Source organism: Camelus ferus, chromosome 11, assembly GCF_009834535.1.
Source record: "Camelus ferus isolate YT-003-E chromosome 11, BCGSAC_Cfer_1.0, whole genome shotgun sequence".
Taxonomy (NCBI): domain Eukaryota; kingdom Metazoa; phylum Chordata; class Mammalia; order Artiodactyla; family Camelidae; genus Camelus; species Camelus ferus.
This window is the reverse complement of record NC_045706.1, coordinates 34,681-49,829: the sequence shown is the minus strand read 5'-3', so window position 1 is coordinate 49,829 and position 15,149 is coordinate 34,681. Positions and strand designations below refer to the sequence as shown.

General features: G+C 48.2%; 1 protein-coding gene across 7 annotated transcripts; it reads right to left on the bottom strand.

Annotated features, from left to right (window-relative positions):
* Nucleotides 1-3,983: 3,983 nt before the first annotated feature.
* Nucleotides 3,984-14,691, bottom strand: SYCE1 (synaptonemal complex central element protein 1). Of its 7 annotated transcripts, none has more exons than XM_032490556.1 (13): nt 14,449-14,691; nt 8,948-9,010; nt 8,273-8,332; nt 7,883-7,957; nt 7,213-7,260; nt 6,916-7,066; nt 6,163-6,252; nt 5,852-5,915; nt 4,987-5,053; nt 4,782-4,905; nt 4,600-4,710; nt 4,369-4,456; nt 3,984-4,129 (listed from the first exon to the last, which is right to left on the bottom strand). In XM_032490556.1, exons 1-13 carry the CDS (start codon nt 14,471-14,473, stop codon nt 4,052-4,054), a joined length of 1,044 nt encoding a protein of 347 aa, XP_032346447.1. In that variant the 5' UTR covers nt 14,474-14,691; the 3' UTR covers nt 3,984-4,051. The 7 variants fall into 7 exon arrangements, with proteins under 7 accessions (XP_032346447.1, XP_032346448.1, XP_032346443.1 ...); XM_032490557.1 differs by having other exon boundaries at nt 6,916-6,970; nt 14,449-14,667; XM_032490552.1 differs by lacking the exon at nt 5,852-5,915 and having other exon boundaries at nt 4,782-4,900; nt 14,449-14,605.
* Nucleotides 14,692-15,149: the final 458 nt, after the last annotated feature.

The window sequence follows — 15,149 nt, the reverse complement described above, 5'->3', positions numbered from 1 at the left end:
AGAAAACAGATCTGAGATTCCCAGGGTTTCTAACAATATCTTGGTAGAATTGTAAAATGTGTTACAATTGTGAGTTATATATTTGACAATATCTTGATTTATTTCTCAGGTCAGTGTGGCAGGTCTGGCCACTATGGTTTTAGACAGACTAATAGCTTAGTGAAGTCACTGTAAAGATGTGTGGTATTTGGGTGTAACTAGTTGGAAGGTGTGGTCATGGTGTTAATGGTGGGAGACTCAGGTGGGAGTTAGTGGTGGAAAGCTGGAGCTGGGAGTGGGAGAGGCACTGGGGAGTGTGTTGTCCTTTCCCTGGCAGGCTGAGGAATTGACAGATCTGTGGCAGTTGCCTCCTGGGGAAGGCCATAGTCTTCATTGATTTGTAGGATGGTACAGACAGTGGTGACCTCTACCAGAATTCCCTTCAGGCATAGAATCATAGGGATATATGCTTTTGCAGATGGCAAGGCATATATTTGGACCATGGGATAAGCAGACAGGGAGCTCAAGAAACATAATAGAATTGCTAGTGTCAAAGGAAGAAAAGCAATAAATATCCTGTGTCCAGTTTGCCAGCAACTTAGGAGAGGCAAGTCTTGGGCATCCCTGGAGCAGAGGTTTTAGTGTCCAGGACAGAGTTGTCTCCAGCTTAGGGAGCAACGTCATCTCCAACGCTGAGCTCCTGGATAGAGCAATATTGTCCAGAATGTGAGACTGGGTATCTTTTCCAAGTGGACACCCACTCAGGGTTGTGTGAGTCTTATTTTTGTGACTCTTTGGCATTATAACGATGCTGGACAACTTGTCTCATTTGAAGGCAAAACTGGGCCTAGGAGCTTGACTTGCAAATAACTTTTAAGGGGCTGTGGATGCACAGCTAGGCAAGGTGATGTTGGCGTCTGTGATACTGTCAGCATGAACCAAAATGCCAGAACCCAGCTGGCACAGTTGAAGGCTCAAATAAAGGTGGCCAAATCTAAGGGTTTTTAACTCTCCAAGGTTTTTCCCAGATGGGTGATGAGTGGGGTTCTGTTGCAAATAGGTTTAAATCATATGGTCCGATTTGGGAGTATGTTGGTAACAGGGCGTGAAGTTGTTTGACAATTAAAATGTCTGTGGCTGATGGAGCTCTGGCATTACCTTCGACAGGATGTCTAGTTTGGCCAATCACTAGGTCCCTTTGCCTCAGTTGTTGGTTTGGACGGTGACAAGCAATCCTGCAGTCTTTGGGTTGTAAAGCCTGTGTTAGTCAAAAGTGATGGCACGTGGGCCTCCGCATTCACCACGCTGGTTTAAGCAATGGCTTCCTTGGGAGGTCTGGACTCTGGTTTGCAAACCAGTGAAGACACCAAGATGACTAGCGAGGAGACCAGCACTCGCCAGGATAGCACTTGGCTCCCTTGACTGGCTTCTGTCACTTGGTGTTGATATTCCCCTAGCACGTATCACCAACAAGAAGAGGTTCTCTGGTTTTACCCTTATGGGCTACGGTGTTGAATTTATTGCATCCAAATTTGAACTGCATTTACTAAGTGGAGTTTTCTGTTTATCTTTTTGGTAGTCCACACTGCCTGTGAGAGTGGTTCTGGAGTACATGGAGATGTCACCCAATTTGTAACCGAGCACGTGGGCTTGTTTCCTGCTACACAACGGAAAAGACCAAATACTGAAGCAACAGTCTTCAGTAGAAAGTCTTTGTTGCAGGGCTGCCAAACAAGGCGACAAGAGGCAAAGTGGCACATTTAATTTGGAAGGAGGGAGCAAGAGGGGCAGGGGGCTCAGGAATGACTGGTGGAAAGTAAGTGTAAATTTCAAAGGAAGTATCCAGAGTTCTGCCCAGGCGCTACTGCTCTGCTCCTCATGCCTCTTTGTGGATTGCACGTGCAAATTCAGGGGGTTCAGTATGTAACAGGAGGTGGATTTTTAGCCTGTGACATCTAAAGTTCATTCTCAGTCATTCTAGTCCCTCAGCAAGCCTGTACATCAGCAAGTTGTTTCCGTATTTTCAGTTTCCCTGGTACTCTGGACAACAAGCTTGGTGTTCCTGGTGTGTCTTTTTGTTTCTGCCATATGGACCTTGCAAGTTACAGGGTATGGTTTCATAAGGGGCCTTGAATTAAGAGGTTAAGGCCTAGGACAAGACAGACCCATCTAGGGGTCCATTTGCTGGAGTGGAATTTGAAAAATTGAGGAGAACATTGCATCTCTCAGTTAAGCTGGCTATCGAGACCTGTCAGGGAGGTAAGAGTGCTACTGAAGGCCTTTTAACATAGTATAGCATTGTGTATTCTGAAGAGTGAACATGTGCCTTGGTTAGTATCAGCAATGACTGCAACTCCACAGGCGATGAGGGTAGGGATAAATCAGGTCTGGACTTGCTGTCCCTGCACACAATGCTTTGGCCAAAACTGCCATCTGCAGACTTCAGAATTCCTATCCACCATCATGGTCTTCCACACAGCATTGCTTCTGATCAAAGAGCTCCCTTAACAAGCAGAAAAGTGCTGCAGTGGGCCCAAGCTCTCATGGAATTCACTGGTCCTACTAGGCTCCCACCATCCTGAAGCAGATGGAATCGTGGAATGGTCTCTGGAAGACCTGGTTACAAAGTCAACTGGGTGGCAATACCTTGGAGGCTGGGGCAGGGCTCTCCAGACGGCTGTGTATGCCCCGAATCAGTGTCTTAACACACAGCACTGTCTCCCATGGCCAGCACTCAAAGGGCCCAAATCATGGGGTAGAAATGGGAATGTTAACACTCACTGTGATCTGCCCTAGTGTGAACACGTCCTAGTGATCTGCTGGCAAAATGTTTGCTTCCTGCTCCCACAACTGTATATTCCGCTGGCCTAGAGGTCTTAGTCCCAGAGGGAGGAATGCTTCCACTGGGAGATACAATAATGATTCCATTGAGCTGGAAGTTAAGACTGCTGCCAAGACACTTTGGGCTTCTCATGCCTGTGACTCAACAGCCAGAGAAGGAAGTTAGTGCTGGCTGTCCCCTACCAGGGGACCTGGACTGCTTCCCCACAGTGGAGGCAAGGAAAGTAAGTCTGTGATGCAGGAGGCACCTCAGGGCTTCTTTCAGTATTACCAAGCCCCGTGATTAGTGTCAGTGAAAACTGTACCAACCCAACCCAGGCAAAAGTACCAATGGCCCAGATCCTGCAGGAATGGTTTGGGTCACCCCACCAGGTAAAAAGCTGAGCTGCTTGAGAAGGCAAAGGGGACACAAATGGGTGGTAGAAGAAGGTGAAGGTAGTTACAAATACCAGTTACAGAAATGGATATACAGACACAAATGATGACTGTTGGGGCTTCCATCTACCCCACTGGGTCACTTTTCCACCTGGATGGGGGAGCCTTTCAAGAGAAGGCGTGTCTTTGTACCTACTAGAGTCACTGTCTTTTGACCCAAGAGCGGACTTGTGCTCCCACCGCTGTCCTTGCTGGGGCTGGTGCACTCCAGGGGATGTGCAATATGCCATGCGCACACAGCAGTCCTAGGTGACTGACTCCCAGCACACTGAGGATTTCTAACATATTATGTTCTTATAACTAATGTCTCAGGTGTAGATTTTGTGCCCGTGAAGGCACAAACTTCATTTAGACTCCAATTACATTTCTTTTTCTCAGCTAATCAGTGGGGACTGTGGGCAGCACCTTGGTCCTCATTGTTGGGGTTTCTGGGATTCTGTGTGGTCCAACCCTGAATAAAGAATGGAAGAAACAATCACAGGGTGGGCTTCCAGAACTCCTGGGCCAGTCCCGCATCCCTCTGCCTGGGGACCAGAACATGTCAGGTCCTAGAAATGAGCAGGTCAGGATGTGAGGTTAGGGAAGCATTTATTGAGTGCCTGCTATGGGACTCTGGCTGGCATTAGGAGTCAGAGTGTAGCCAAGGCTTCACCCAGTCTCAGGGACCAGGGGTCTTAGACGGATAACCCCACCATCCCCACCCAGCACAGACTCAGCTGAGGCAGCTGTACTGAAATAATGCCTTTATTTCCTGGAGCCCAGGGTGTAAGTCCAGTGCAAAGTGGGTCCTCCTTGCCTAGGAGGGCATCAGGCCCTGCTTGGTTGGCAGTTCTGGGTCCTTCTCCTCACTGACTCCAAGGGGCTTGGGATTGGCCTGCAGGAGGTCAGGGTCTGAAGTGGGAGTCTCCTCACATCCCTGTACCCACACCTCCATGGGTCCTGCCCCTTCCCACCCCACTACTGCCATTCTCTACACCTTTGCCTTTGCTGTGTCCCTGCCCTTCCCCGAAAAAGACCATCTTCTGAGGACCCTGCAGACCCCCTCCTTGCTTTCCCACCCCCAGCTCCTTTCACGAGCTGTCTCTGCTCTCTGCACCCAATTCCAAGGCTCACAGCTTCTCCTGGGCCAGCCCCTTCCTCTTGCTTGCTCTGGCCTTGAGCAGGGACCTGCACCCCAAGTTTTTCCAGCTCCTCCTTCAGCCTGGACAGACAGGGGTGGGGTAGGAGGGTGGGGAGGAAGAAGTGTAGGATTATGAAGAGACCAAGAGGCAGAGGCTGGAAAGGAGCAAAGATTCCCTCAGCCACCTTCCCCTTGGGGACTGGGGGGAGGGGCTCCGTGCCCACCTCTGCCTCTTCTGCTGCAGCTGCTGGCACTTCTGCTGCAGCTGCTCCTGGCGCTGGGCAGCAGCCTCCAGGAGCTCCTGAGCTTTCCTGTTCTCCTCCTCAAACAGATGCCTGTGGGTGGGGCCATCAGTGCTGGCAGCCCCCTCCTCCACCCCACTCCCCACTCCCCACCCCTGCCTTACACCACAGCGGCTGCCTCCTGGCTGCGGAGGAAGAGTCCCTCAGTGATTGTGGAGCAGCCGGTGGCTCCAAACTGGGAGCACAGACGATGTTTCACATCCTCCAGCTTTGCCTCCACCAGCTTCTCTGCAGCAGGAAGAGACAGACAGATGGGCAGGGCAGGGCAGGGCAGGGCAGGGCAGGGCAACCCCATTTGCCAGGCCTCACCTTCCTTGAGCAACTGCTCCTTGCTGCTGTCCAAGGCACCAATCTCCAGGGCCAGCCGCTCTGGCTTCTGAAGGGTAGAAAGGAGGCCTGTTCACATATCCTGGCTTCCTCCCATGTGCCTCAGAGAAGTCGATCTGGATCTGGTCTTTACTCAGCACACCTTGTTTCCTACTGCTCTGGCCCTCTGTGTTTACTAGGCATGGTCCAGCCTTGAGGCCTTTGCATTTGCCATTCCCTCCGCCTGCAACTGCTTCCCCTCAGATACCTGTGGTGCAGTGCTGGAGTGGCTCATGAGCTGGTTAAGTTCAGCAATTCTGCAAGGTTTGAGGTCAGCCCTCGGGTGAGTATGTACTACAGGGGATCCTGCAAACAGTACAAATTGAGGCTGTTCTCTGGAGAGTCAGTTACCTGCCCAGCACTGCAGCTCCTCTTCCCTCTGTGACCTCCTCACTGAGGCCTTCCATCCTGACATTCACTCTGTCTTCTTGTTTGGGATTCTCGGGTGGCAAACACTGGCCTGCTTGGCTCCCCACTGCCTGCCCTGTGTCTTTGACGGCCCCACACACACCCATGATCTCCCTGATGAATGCACCTTCCGTGGTTCATCAGGGCTCCTCCTGACCACTAAAGGCCTGGGAGGGCATCAGGGATGAATAGGCAGGACCAGTGAGGAGGATGACCAGGTGGCAGCGAGGGTGATGAGGAACTGGACTGAACATGATTCTGGTATGTGGCCATCAGGGCTTGCTCAGGAGCTGGCTGTGGCAATTGAGAGGAAGGAGGCCAGGAGGATGACCCTGAGTTATGGGCCTGGTGCTGCCAGGTAAGATGTGGAAGGTGGAAGGAGTGGCTCTGAGTGACTCACATGGAACTCCCAGAGGTCCTTGTGCTGGCCCATCAGATCCTCCAGTTGTTCCTCAAAATCCAACCTGGGGACCAACCACACAGGATGAGGGGCCATGGGCTGAGAGACACCCCTCCCCAAACTAGCCCAGGCCAGGGGTCTTCACGCACAGACCTGGGGGAGCTCTCCCACTCTCTGCTTTGCTGGGCGCACTTTTTGCCACCTGGACCCTCCAAGCCTCAGCTCAGCCAGCTCCTCTTCTAACCCTCATTCCTAGTATTACCCTCTTACAACCCAGCCCAGCCCACCAGGCCTTGGGCAGTGGCCTTTACCTCAGCTGCCTCTGTTTGTTCTTTTCTTCCTCAATCTGGGAGTTCAGGGCAGAAATTCGATCTTTGCATTCCTGCAGCATGGTCTGCTTCCTGGCAAGAGGCAAGGTAGCTCTTCATGTTTTCTGAATGTCTCCCTAGGAGGCAGCTGGGATAGGGCTTCTGCCTTCTTCTACTGAAGTCTGTTCTAGCCTTCTAGATTGAGGTCCTTCTCTGTAACTGTGGGGGGGGGGTCGGGGGCATAAGAACACGCCCCTTCACAATATCACTGTGAAGCTTAGGGAGATCAGTGTGGGGATGGTCAAACGCACAGTTAATCTCATGGATTTCTCAAAGTTTCAATCTTGGGGCCTCTGGTCACAAAAGGAGTAGAATAAGCATTTGGGAGGTAGAGAGATGGATGCACAAACAGCTGGGTGGATGGAAGGATGATGGATGAATGGAGAGACTAGGAGGACAGATGGTTGGCTTGATGCCTCAATGAAGGGACAGATGGACAGATGCGTGAACAGATAGCCAAGATGCCTGTGGAAGGTATAAAAGGCACAGAATAAAAACCAGCTGAAGGAAGTTAACTGATGTTCAGGCAAATGAATGGTGATCCCATTGAGTGAGAGAGTACTGTTAGAGCAAGGTGGGAAGACACCCACTTTACAAAGGGAGAGGATGAGAGCTGTGGGTCTGAGACCGATTCCCCTCACTTTCTTTACCAGAATGAAGGGGCAGTGCAGAGCAGGCCCAGGTGGCAGCTCTTACCTCTGTGCCTCAGCTTCCTTCTCCTGGCAGTGGAGCCGGAGGGTCCTCAGGGTCTCTGCAGGGGGAGGAAGTGAGGGTGCCACAGAGCCCATCAAGGCGTGAGGCTTGGGCAGAGGTAAATGGGCCGGATCACGTGGGGTCCTGTGGAAAGCTGATGGGACATGTACTGCATGGCTGGTGGAAGCCACATGAGGGATGCCAAGGAGATTCAGGTTTCAAAGGCTTCCACTGCTACTGAGAGTGGGCTTCTGCAGGGTGGCAAAGGCAGAACCCTAGAGATAGAGTAGCTGCAATTACCTTGCTTTTTGCTCAAGATCTCTTTCAGGTGCACTTTCTCTCCACTCACTGGAAAACACGGTAACAGTCAGGCATCAGGAACCATGCACTGCACCCTCAGGGACTGGGCTTGCCCAGTCACATGGGCAGTTTGGTAAAGCCATACCCCTAACCTCAAACGTGGGCCCCTCCCCTCTTGCGCACTTCCTGTAAGCACCAAAGTGCCCAGAAGTTGATAAAGGATGTTTGTGAGGACCCTGTGGAATGCCAGTACGTTTACATGGAGGGGAGAGAAAAAATAAAGACATCACATGAAGTGGGATAAGGGCTGTGAAAAACACATCAAGCAGTAAGGGCCATGTGACTAGGTGCAGGCAGGGTGCTGTTGGTCACTAGGGAAGGCTTCTCTGAGGAGGCGACATCTGAGCTGACAGCTGAATGATGATGTGAAGCAGCAGGAATCCGTATTATCTGGGGAACCTGGCTAGCAAAGGCCCTGAGGTAGGAGTACGCTTGGAGGGTGTTTCAGGAACACTCTCACCCACAGAGTGGGAGTGGGGATATGGGTAGGACCTGAGGTCAGGGAAGGGGCAGGAGCCTTTGGCCACACAAGGATGCTGACTGTCTGGAACACGTGGTTCAGGGAGGCATGACATTGAGGGGATCTCTGGGTGACCCCTGACAAGCTTACATGAGTCCAGTTCCTTCTGCAGGGCCTCCCAGACAGTCCGGGCCTCCCCCAGCTCCTCACTGGCTTTCTTTTTTGCTGTGCCAAAGAGCAGGACATTGTGTAAGTGTCTGTTCTTGCAAACATTTAACATTTGTCTTCACGCAAACCTAGAGGGGCCCAGATTTTACAGAGCAGGAAACAAGGCTTCCAGAGCCTAAGCCCTTCTCTTGGGGCTCAGCTGGCAGCAGTGACTAAGGCAGCTGTACTGAGCTGGAGCCATGCTTGGCTTATTGCTCTGCTGTTTCAAAATACTTAGTAATTTTGAGCAAGGGGCCCTGGATTTTCATTTTGCACTGGGCCCTGCAAATCATGTAACTGATCCTGGCTGACAAGCCAAAGTCCTGACCTCACCTTGCTGAACCTCATTAATCCGGTTAATCAGGACCTCAACCCTGGGCTCTAGGCTTCCCGCTGCAGGCAGAAAAGAAAGTTGAGTGAAGATGAGAGACAGGGCAGAGAGTGGTGGGTGCCCTCCAGGGGCTCACATTCTGGGTAGGGGAGACAGGAACAGATAAACAAAAATACAGAGTCAAGTTGTGGTAACTGCAGTCAAAAGAAATAGTGGGGCAACAGATTAAAAAGTGAAGGAGTGGGATGTACATCTTCAGATATGATGAGACCTCCTGAAGGCCCCAAATCAAGTGAGGTGGGCAGGCCTTGCAGTTCCCCCGGAAGGCGTGGGAGACAGTGCAAAGGCCTTCCCTGTGGTAGGAACAAGTCTGGAAGGTGCCTGGTGAGCAAGCAGAGAGGAGCAGAGCGGAGGTGCAGGGAAGGGAGGAAAAAGTGAAAACCTGGATTCAACAGAGTGCAGTGAGAGCCAAATGGATGGCCATCAAGGGACTGCCTTTATCTCCTTACACTTTAATTTTGAACCATAGGGTCATATTTTTACTTCAAAAAATTAGAAGTAGGAGAGAGCAAATGAGTTAAATCTCAAGGTTGTGAATTGTGGGGCCTGGAATGAATTCCACTTCTGCCTGACCCCAAACCTCAGACTGAGCCTCAGTTACAGAAGAGACATGTGACCTTTCTGCAACTTCTTCACCATTTCCATCAAGTCTTCAATTTTCTGTGAGGACTCAGCCTGCCCTGTGGAGACAAAACCAAACATGTAAGAATCATGCAGGAGAAGTCTGAGGAAGGACCTGACAACTTTGGGCTGGAACTGAGGTGGGCTGAGGGCAAGTCTCCAGGCACTGTTGCCTTTGCTCCTCCACCTGAGGTAGGCACTGCACAAGAGATGAATCAGGCCCCTTCACAGTCAGCTTTTCCTAAAGGGTATAATGACACCACAGATTTCCCTTTAATAAAACTCAGGGCAAGAAAAGGTGTGCACTCTTACTGCTAGTACTGCTCAAAGCTCAGGATGTAATAATGAAAGAAAAAAAAAAGGAGTGGTATAAAAAACTGGAAACAAGGAGTCAGAAGTCACTGTAACTGGCAGATGGCATAATCAACTAGAAAGTTCTAGAGAATCTTATAAAAAAAAAAAACTCACCAAGAATACAAAATTTAATAAGATGTCTCATTTAAATATATATAAATACAAATAGCTTTCCTATATAGAATCATTATTCTGAAGCCTCCCAGTAAACTATTTCATATATACTTACTTATAATCAATACAGGCACTTACTTTTAACCCCTTAATGAATTAGATCTAGGCAACTAGTATTAATGGCATTAACAACCCAATAAAGATAACTGGACATTATGAGCTGTTTGGTGTAAAAATATAACGTAGGATTCTTGTCAAAAAAAATGACACTAATACTTGTTAAGCCTCTTAATCTAAATACCAATTCAGAGGAAACATATGGACAGAGGAACACTTTAAAGGAACATGGAGATGCAATTAGCAACATCCACACTGGGAAATTTCAACCAAAAACAACCCAGTTTCTTTCATTTAAATACATTTCAGGGGGAAAGTGAGAAACAAAGGCCCTTATAGATAAAAAGAAATTAAAAATACATCAGCCAATCTCAGTAAATGGACTATATTTGAATCTTGATTCAGTCAAATGCACTTTTAAATATATTGATGACATAATCAGGGAAATTTGAAAATGGGCTAGACAGCTGATGAAACAAAGGAATTATTGTAGCTATAATTCAGATGTGACAATGCTACTGTGGTTACTTTTCTGAAAAGAGTATTTAACTTTTAGAGATATACATGGAAATATTTATACGTTTTTATGCCTGAGATGCTTTGAAATGAAATAGTGGAGTGGGTGGTAGGGAGTGGGTGAGGAAAAGAGGAAACAAGATTGGCCAAGAGCTGGTAATTGTTAAAACTGAAAGATGAGTTCATGGGGTAATTATACTTTGTTCTTGAAAATTTTTAAACTGAAGTATAGTTGATTTACAATGTTGTTAGTTTCAGGTGTACAGCAAAGTGATTTAATTATACATACATGTATGTACACATATATATTTTCAGATTGTTTTTCATTATAGGTTATTACAAATATTGAATAGAGTTCCCTGCTTACAATAGGACCTTGGTGTTTATCCATTTTATATTTAGTAGTGTGTATCTGTTAATCCCAATCCAAATTTATCCCTCCCTCGCTTTCCCCTTTGGTAACCGTAAGTTTGTTTTCTACATCTGTGAGTCTATTTATTTTGTAAATAACTTCATTTGTATCATTGTTTTAGATTCTACATACAAGTGATACCATATGGTATTTGTCTTTCTCTGACTTTCCTCACTTAGTATGATAAACTCTAGGTCCAGCCACGTTGCTGCAAATTGCATTATTTCATTTTTATGGCTGAGTAATATTCCATTGTATAAATATACCAGACTTTCTTTACCCAGTCATCTGTTCATGGACATTTAGGTTGCTTCCAACCTAAATGGGTATTGTAAATAGTGCTGCTATGAACATTGGGGTGCATGTATGTTTTTGAATTAGAGAATTAGAAATCAGTTTTTATCTTTTCCAGATATACACTCAGGAGTGGGATTGCTGGGTCATATGGTGAGTCTATTTTAGTTTTTTAAGGAACCTCCATACTGTTCTCCATAGTGGATGCACTGATTTTCATCACCACCAACAGTGTAGGAGGGTTTCCTTTTCTCCATATCCTCTCCAGCATTTATTATTTGTAGACTTCTTGATGATGGCCATTTGACTGGTGTGATGTGATACCTCATTGTAGTTTTGATTTTCGTTTCTCTGGTAATTAGCTATGTTGAACATCTTTTCATGTTCCTGTATGTTCTTTTGCAAATACTTAAATTTTTCACAATAAAAAGTTTTTAAAAATCAACCAAGGGGGGAACGGTATAGCTCAGTGTAGAGTGCATATTTAGCACACATGAGGTCCTGGGTTCAATCTGCAGTACCTCCATTAGAAAAAAAAACAATAAATAAGAACCAACCAATCAATTAATCAATATAGAGAAGGTAAATAATTATTCCTACAGAAGAACAGAGAAAGGGAGAAAACAGTTAACCAAAAACTACACAAATGGTTAATGAATATTAGAAAAGATGTATGACCTCAGTAATAAAGAGATGAAAATAACATATTATATCTAGCAGGTTGGTAAAGACTAGTAAGTCCAACAATGCCCTGTGTTTATGATGATGTAGAGAAACAGGCCCTCATATACACTGATAGTCAGTGGAAACTGATGCCACCTTTTGTAGGACAATCTGGCTACATCGACATTTTGAAGACATAATTCCACTTCTAGGAATTAATCCATCAGATATATTTGGTTAAATATGCAAAAGGTATGTTAAATGACATTGAAGCAATATTTATGTCAAAAGTGGGAAACAACTTGCATGCCCGTCAGTAGAGAACTTATGATTCATGTCCACAATAGAATACTGTGCAGCAATTGAAAAGGAGGTAGATTCTTATGTATTAACAATGAAAGAGATCCTAGATAGATGAAAGTAAAGAAAGTACGAAACGGTGTAATATAGACTCCTACCTGTCTACAAAAAGAGGTGAAAGATATACCTTGTCAGTCAAAAAATATATGTATCCTATGTCTAAAGAATTTCTGGCCTGAATCACACAAAGGATTTTTCAACAGTAGTTCTGAAAGATAGGACTGGAAGGATAGGTAAGAGAATGTTTACTTTTCATCACATACTTTGCATATGGCTTTATTTTTAAAGGTTAATAGATTTCCCTGGGTGACCCAAAAATGACATTTACAGTTTCTCTGAGCAACCATTTTTCCAGGTATTATTAATAGACTAGGCAGTGAGCTGTACCTCTGTATTTTTCTATACTGCATGTCATAAGGTAAGGCACAGAGTGGGAAAGCAGTAAATAACTGTTCAAAGCGCCAACTAAAACAGTTAATAAAAAAAAAAAAAATCCAGGGTACTAAACTGCCTGTGTAATATGAGGCCCCTAATTTTTACTTTTTACTTTTAAATGATTTCAAATTTACTTAAAAGTTGCAGAAATAGGATACACAGTTTCTACGTGCCCTTCACCCTGATTTTTCCATCTGATGACATTTCTGAGCCTTGAGAATGAGTTTCAGACACAGTGCTTCATTACCCAAAATATATCAGTGTGAAGTTCTAAAGTACAAGGACATTCTCCTTATGTAGTCACCACAGTACAAAAATTAAAACTGAGAGAATAACAGTGATAGATATTAAGATATGATCCTCAAATGGAACTTTTAAAATGTCCCCTACTTTCACTTTTACATTTTAAAGTTCTGTAAGTATTAATCACATAGTTCTAGTAGATAAAACAAAATTAAGATTAAAAAATGTCCTTTCACCTCTACATTGCCCTCAAAATTCAAATTCCTTCCTGAAAGTCATCAATTAGGAAGGCAGCTTCCAGACATCTTTCTGTGCAGCCTCCATAGTGCTATAATTATCATTTTTCCATCTTGCCTTCCTTCATAATCTTTTGAAGATCATGCTGTATCTGCATAAATGTATCTAATAATTTAAAAGTTGATGTAGTTAACTGGATTTTAATTCCATTTCTTCCTCATTTTAGAAATCCACTCTACAGGTATTTCTCAGTGTACACAGGATTTAGCTATTTCCCCCCCAATGTTTTCCTACCCCCATCTAGTCTCCAGTGACTACCCAGTCCATGCATCTATGTGTTTTGCGTGATTCCTCCAGGATGGTGACCAAAATGCGGGAAAAAGTAACTTATATGCTAAAATCTGTGCCAGACGGGCTACTGCAAAGCCTTTACCCACTAGTCTTCCTATCCTCTGAGTATACTAAGGGCTGTGTCTCCGCAGTACCACTGACACTAGACAGCACCACTGCCCCCTTTTAAAACAAGCTAATGGCTGAAAATGGGATCTCAATGTCCCTTAATTTCATTGTTACTTGCCATAGAGTGAATGTTTGTGTTCCCCCAAATTTCATTTGTTGAAATCTTAATGTCTGAGGGGATGGTATTAGGAGGTGGGGCCCTCATGAATGGGATTATTGCCTTATAAGCAACCCCAGAGAGGTCCCCTGCCCCTTCTGCCCCGTGAGGGCACAGCGGGAAGAGGACATCTAGGAGCCAGGAAGCTGGTCCTCACCTCACACTGAATCTGCTGGTGCCTTTGTTTTGGGCTTCCAACCTCCAGAATTGTGAGAAATAAAACCGACGTTTATAAGCCACCCAGAATCTGGTATTTCATCAGTTTTAAGACACGGGTGAAGCTGGTTAAACCTTCACCTGAATGTTAGTTTATGTGAGGAACTTGAAACTCGGATGCTGAGTTTCTTTAGCACAGCGGCGGCCACAGGAGGTGCTTAAGAAAAGGATCGCTATGCATCTGTCCTGCTTTTCTCTTGTCCCTCACTGAGGTTGTCGCTGGGTGCCACGCCGTAGTCCCAGCAAGCCATCTGTGCTGTTCACCTCACGAAAGGCGCACGGAGCACCCGCCTCGTGCCAGAGCGGCCCCGCGGCCGGCAGGTGTGGAGGGCTCGTCCAGGCCTCCTGCTCACGGCAGGCCGGAACGCGGGGCGCGGGCGACAAGGGCAGGTCAACCGGCCGCGGGTTGGCGCCCCGCACAGCCCTCCCCACCCCCGTGCAGCGCCCAGGCGCACGCCCCTCTGGGATATTTTTCACGCCTCTCCTCTATGCTGGGCTGTAATTTCGAAAAACTTTTAAACCTGAAATGAACTGCCACGTCCCCCTCTCCCGGTGAGGTGGACGCCATCACTCAACGGCCAGTGTCAGGACGGAAAAACGTGAGGCCCGCACCCGGGCCCGCGCGGCACACCGCCGCTGAGAACTGCCCGGGCAGGGACCGTCAGGTGGGAGCCCCGGGGACGGCCCTCGGCTGGGAAGCCTGTGGAGGCGCAGGATTAACTCGGAGGGCTGTCCCCTGCCTACGTCGAGCTCCTTCAGCAAACAGCAGGCGGAGCCGCCCAGACCCTTCCAAAGCGGCTGAAAATAATTTTTCCTCACGACCCCCGGACTCCGAGGAAAAGGCCGCCTGCGCGCGCTTTCTGCCCGCCCAGTCTGTCTACAGCCCAGCCCCCACCGAAGGCCGCCGGGCCCAGCACTACCTCTGGCCTCGTCAGCCCGACCCATGGCTCCCGCTGACTCCGTGCCCGAAGGCCCCGGCAGGGCAGGCCATTTCCTGTCAGTTCGTGGGCTCCAGGCGTCTGGCGCCTCCACTGGGATTGGACGGAACCCGCGCCGGGGGCGGGGCGTCCTGCAGCGCGCCTGCGCAGTGTGCTCCGCGCCGCATTCCCTCGAGAGCGGGCCACAGGGGAGACGGCCGGGCAGGCGCCAGTGCGCATGCTTGAGCCGCGGGGCCCAGGTGCAGAGCAGGCGGTCTTCCAGGCTTGGGGCTGGCCCGTTGGGGAGCCGGCGACCTGCGCACGCGCAGAGGTCTCCCGAGGGCCCGCCCCACGTGACGTCGCCCGCGTAGGCAAGCGTGCCTGCGCCTGGCGGTAGGGAGCCGGGTTTGATTCCCATCTCTGCCCAACTAGGAGAGGTTGCCGGTTTGCTCAAAGACTCCGCACGGGCACTCTGGAGCGAGGCTGTGTGTCGGTCCCATCAGACTTGGCTACTCTTCTCGTCCCGATGCAGAGGAAAACGCAAGGGTGGAGCGAGACCCTTGTTCCTCCCAGCGTGATCTCACTTTGGCCCTGCTTAACGCGATGCGTCCTCACTGGAGGCGGGGCCGAGGGGTGGACGGTGTCAGATCTGTGGAGCGGGCAGGGCTGCACGCCTGCCGCGTTCCCTGTGGGTCCAGGAGGGC

What these genes read in the sequence shown, in the direction of transcription:
- SYCE1 (XM_032490556.1), bottom strand. Translation starts at nt 14,473, where the DNA reads ATGGGTCGGGCTGACGAGGCCAGAG. An exon ending in GGTGAAGAAGTTGCAGAAAG is followed by an intron (nt 8,333 to 8,947) that starts GTCACATGTCTC and finishes TTCTGCCTGCAG; the next exon opens with CGGGAAGCCTAGAGCCCAGG. An exon ending in AAGGAAGCTGAGGCACAGAG is followed by an intron (nt 6,253 to 6,915) that starts GTAAGAGCTGCC and finishes GCCTCTTGCCAG; the next exon opens with GAAGCAGACCATGCTGCAGG.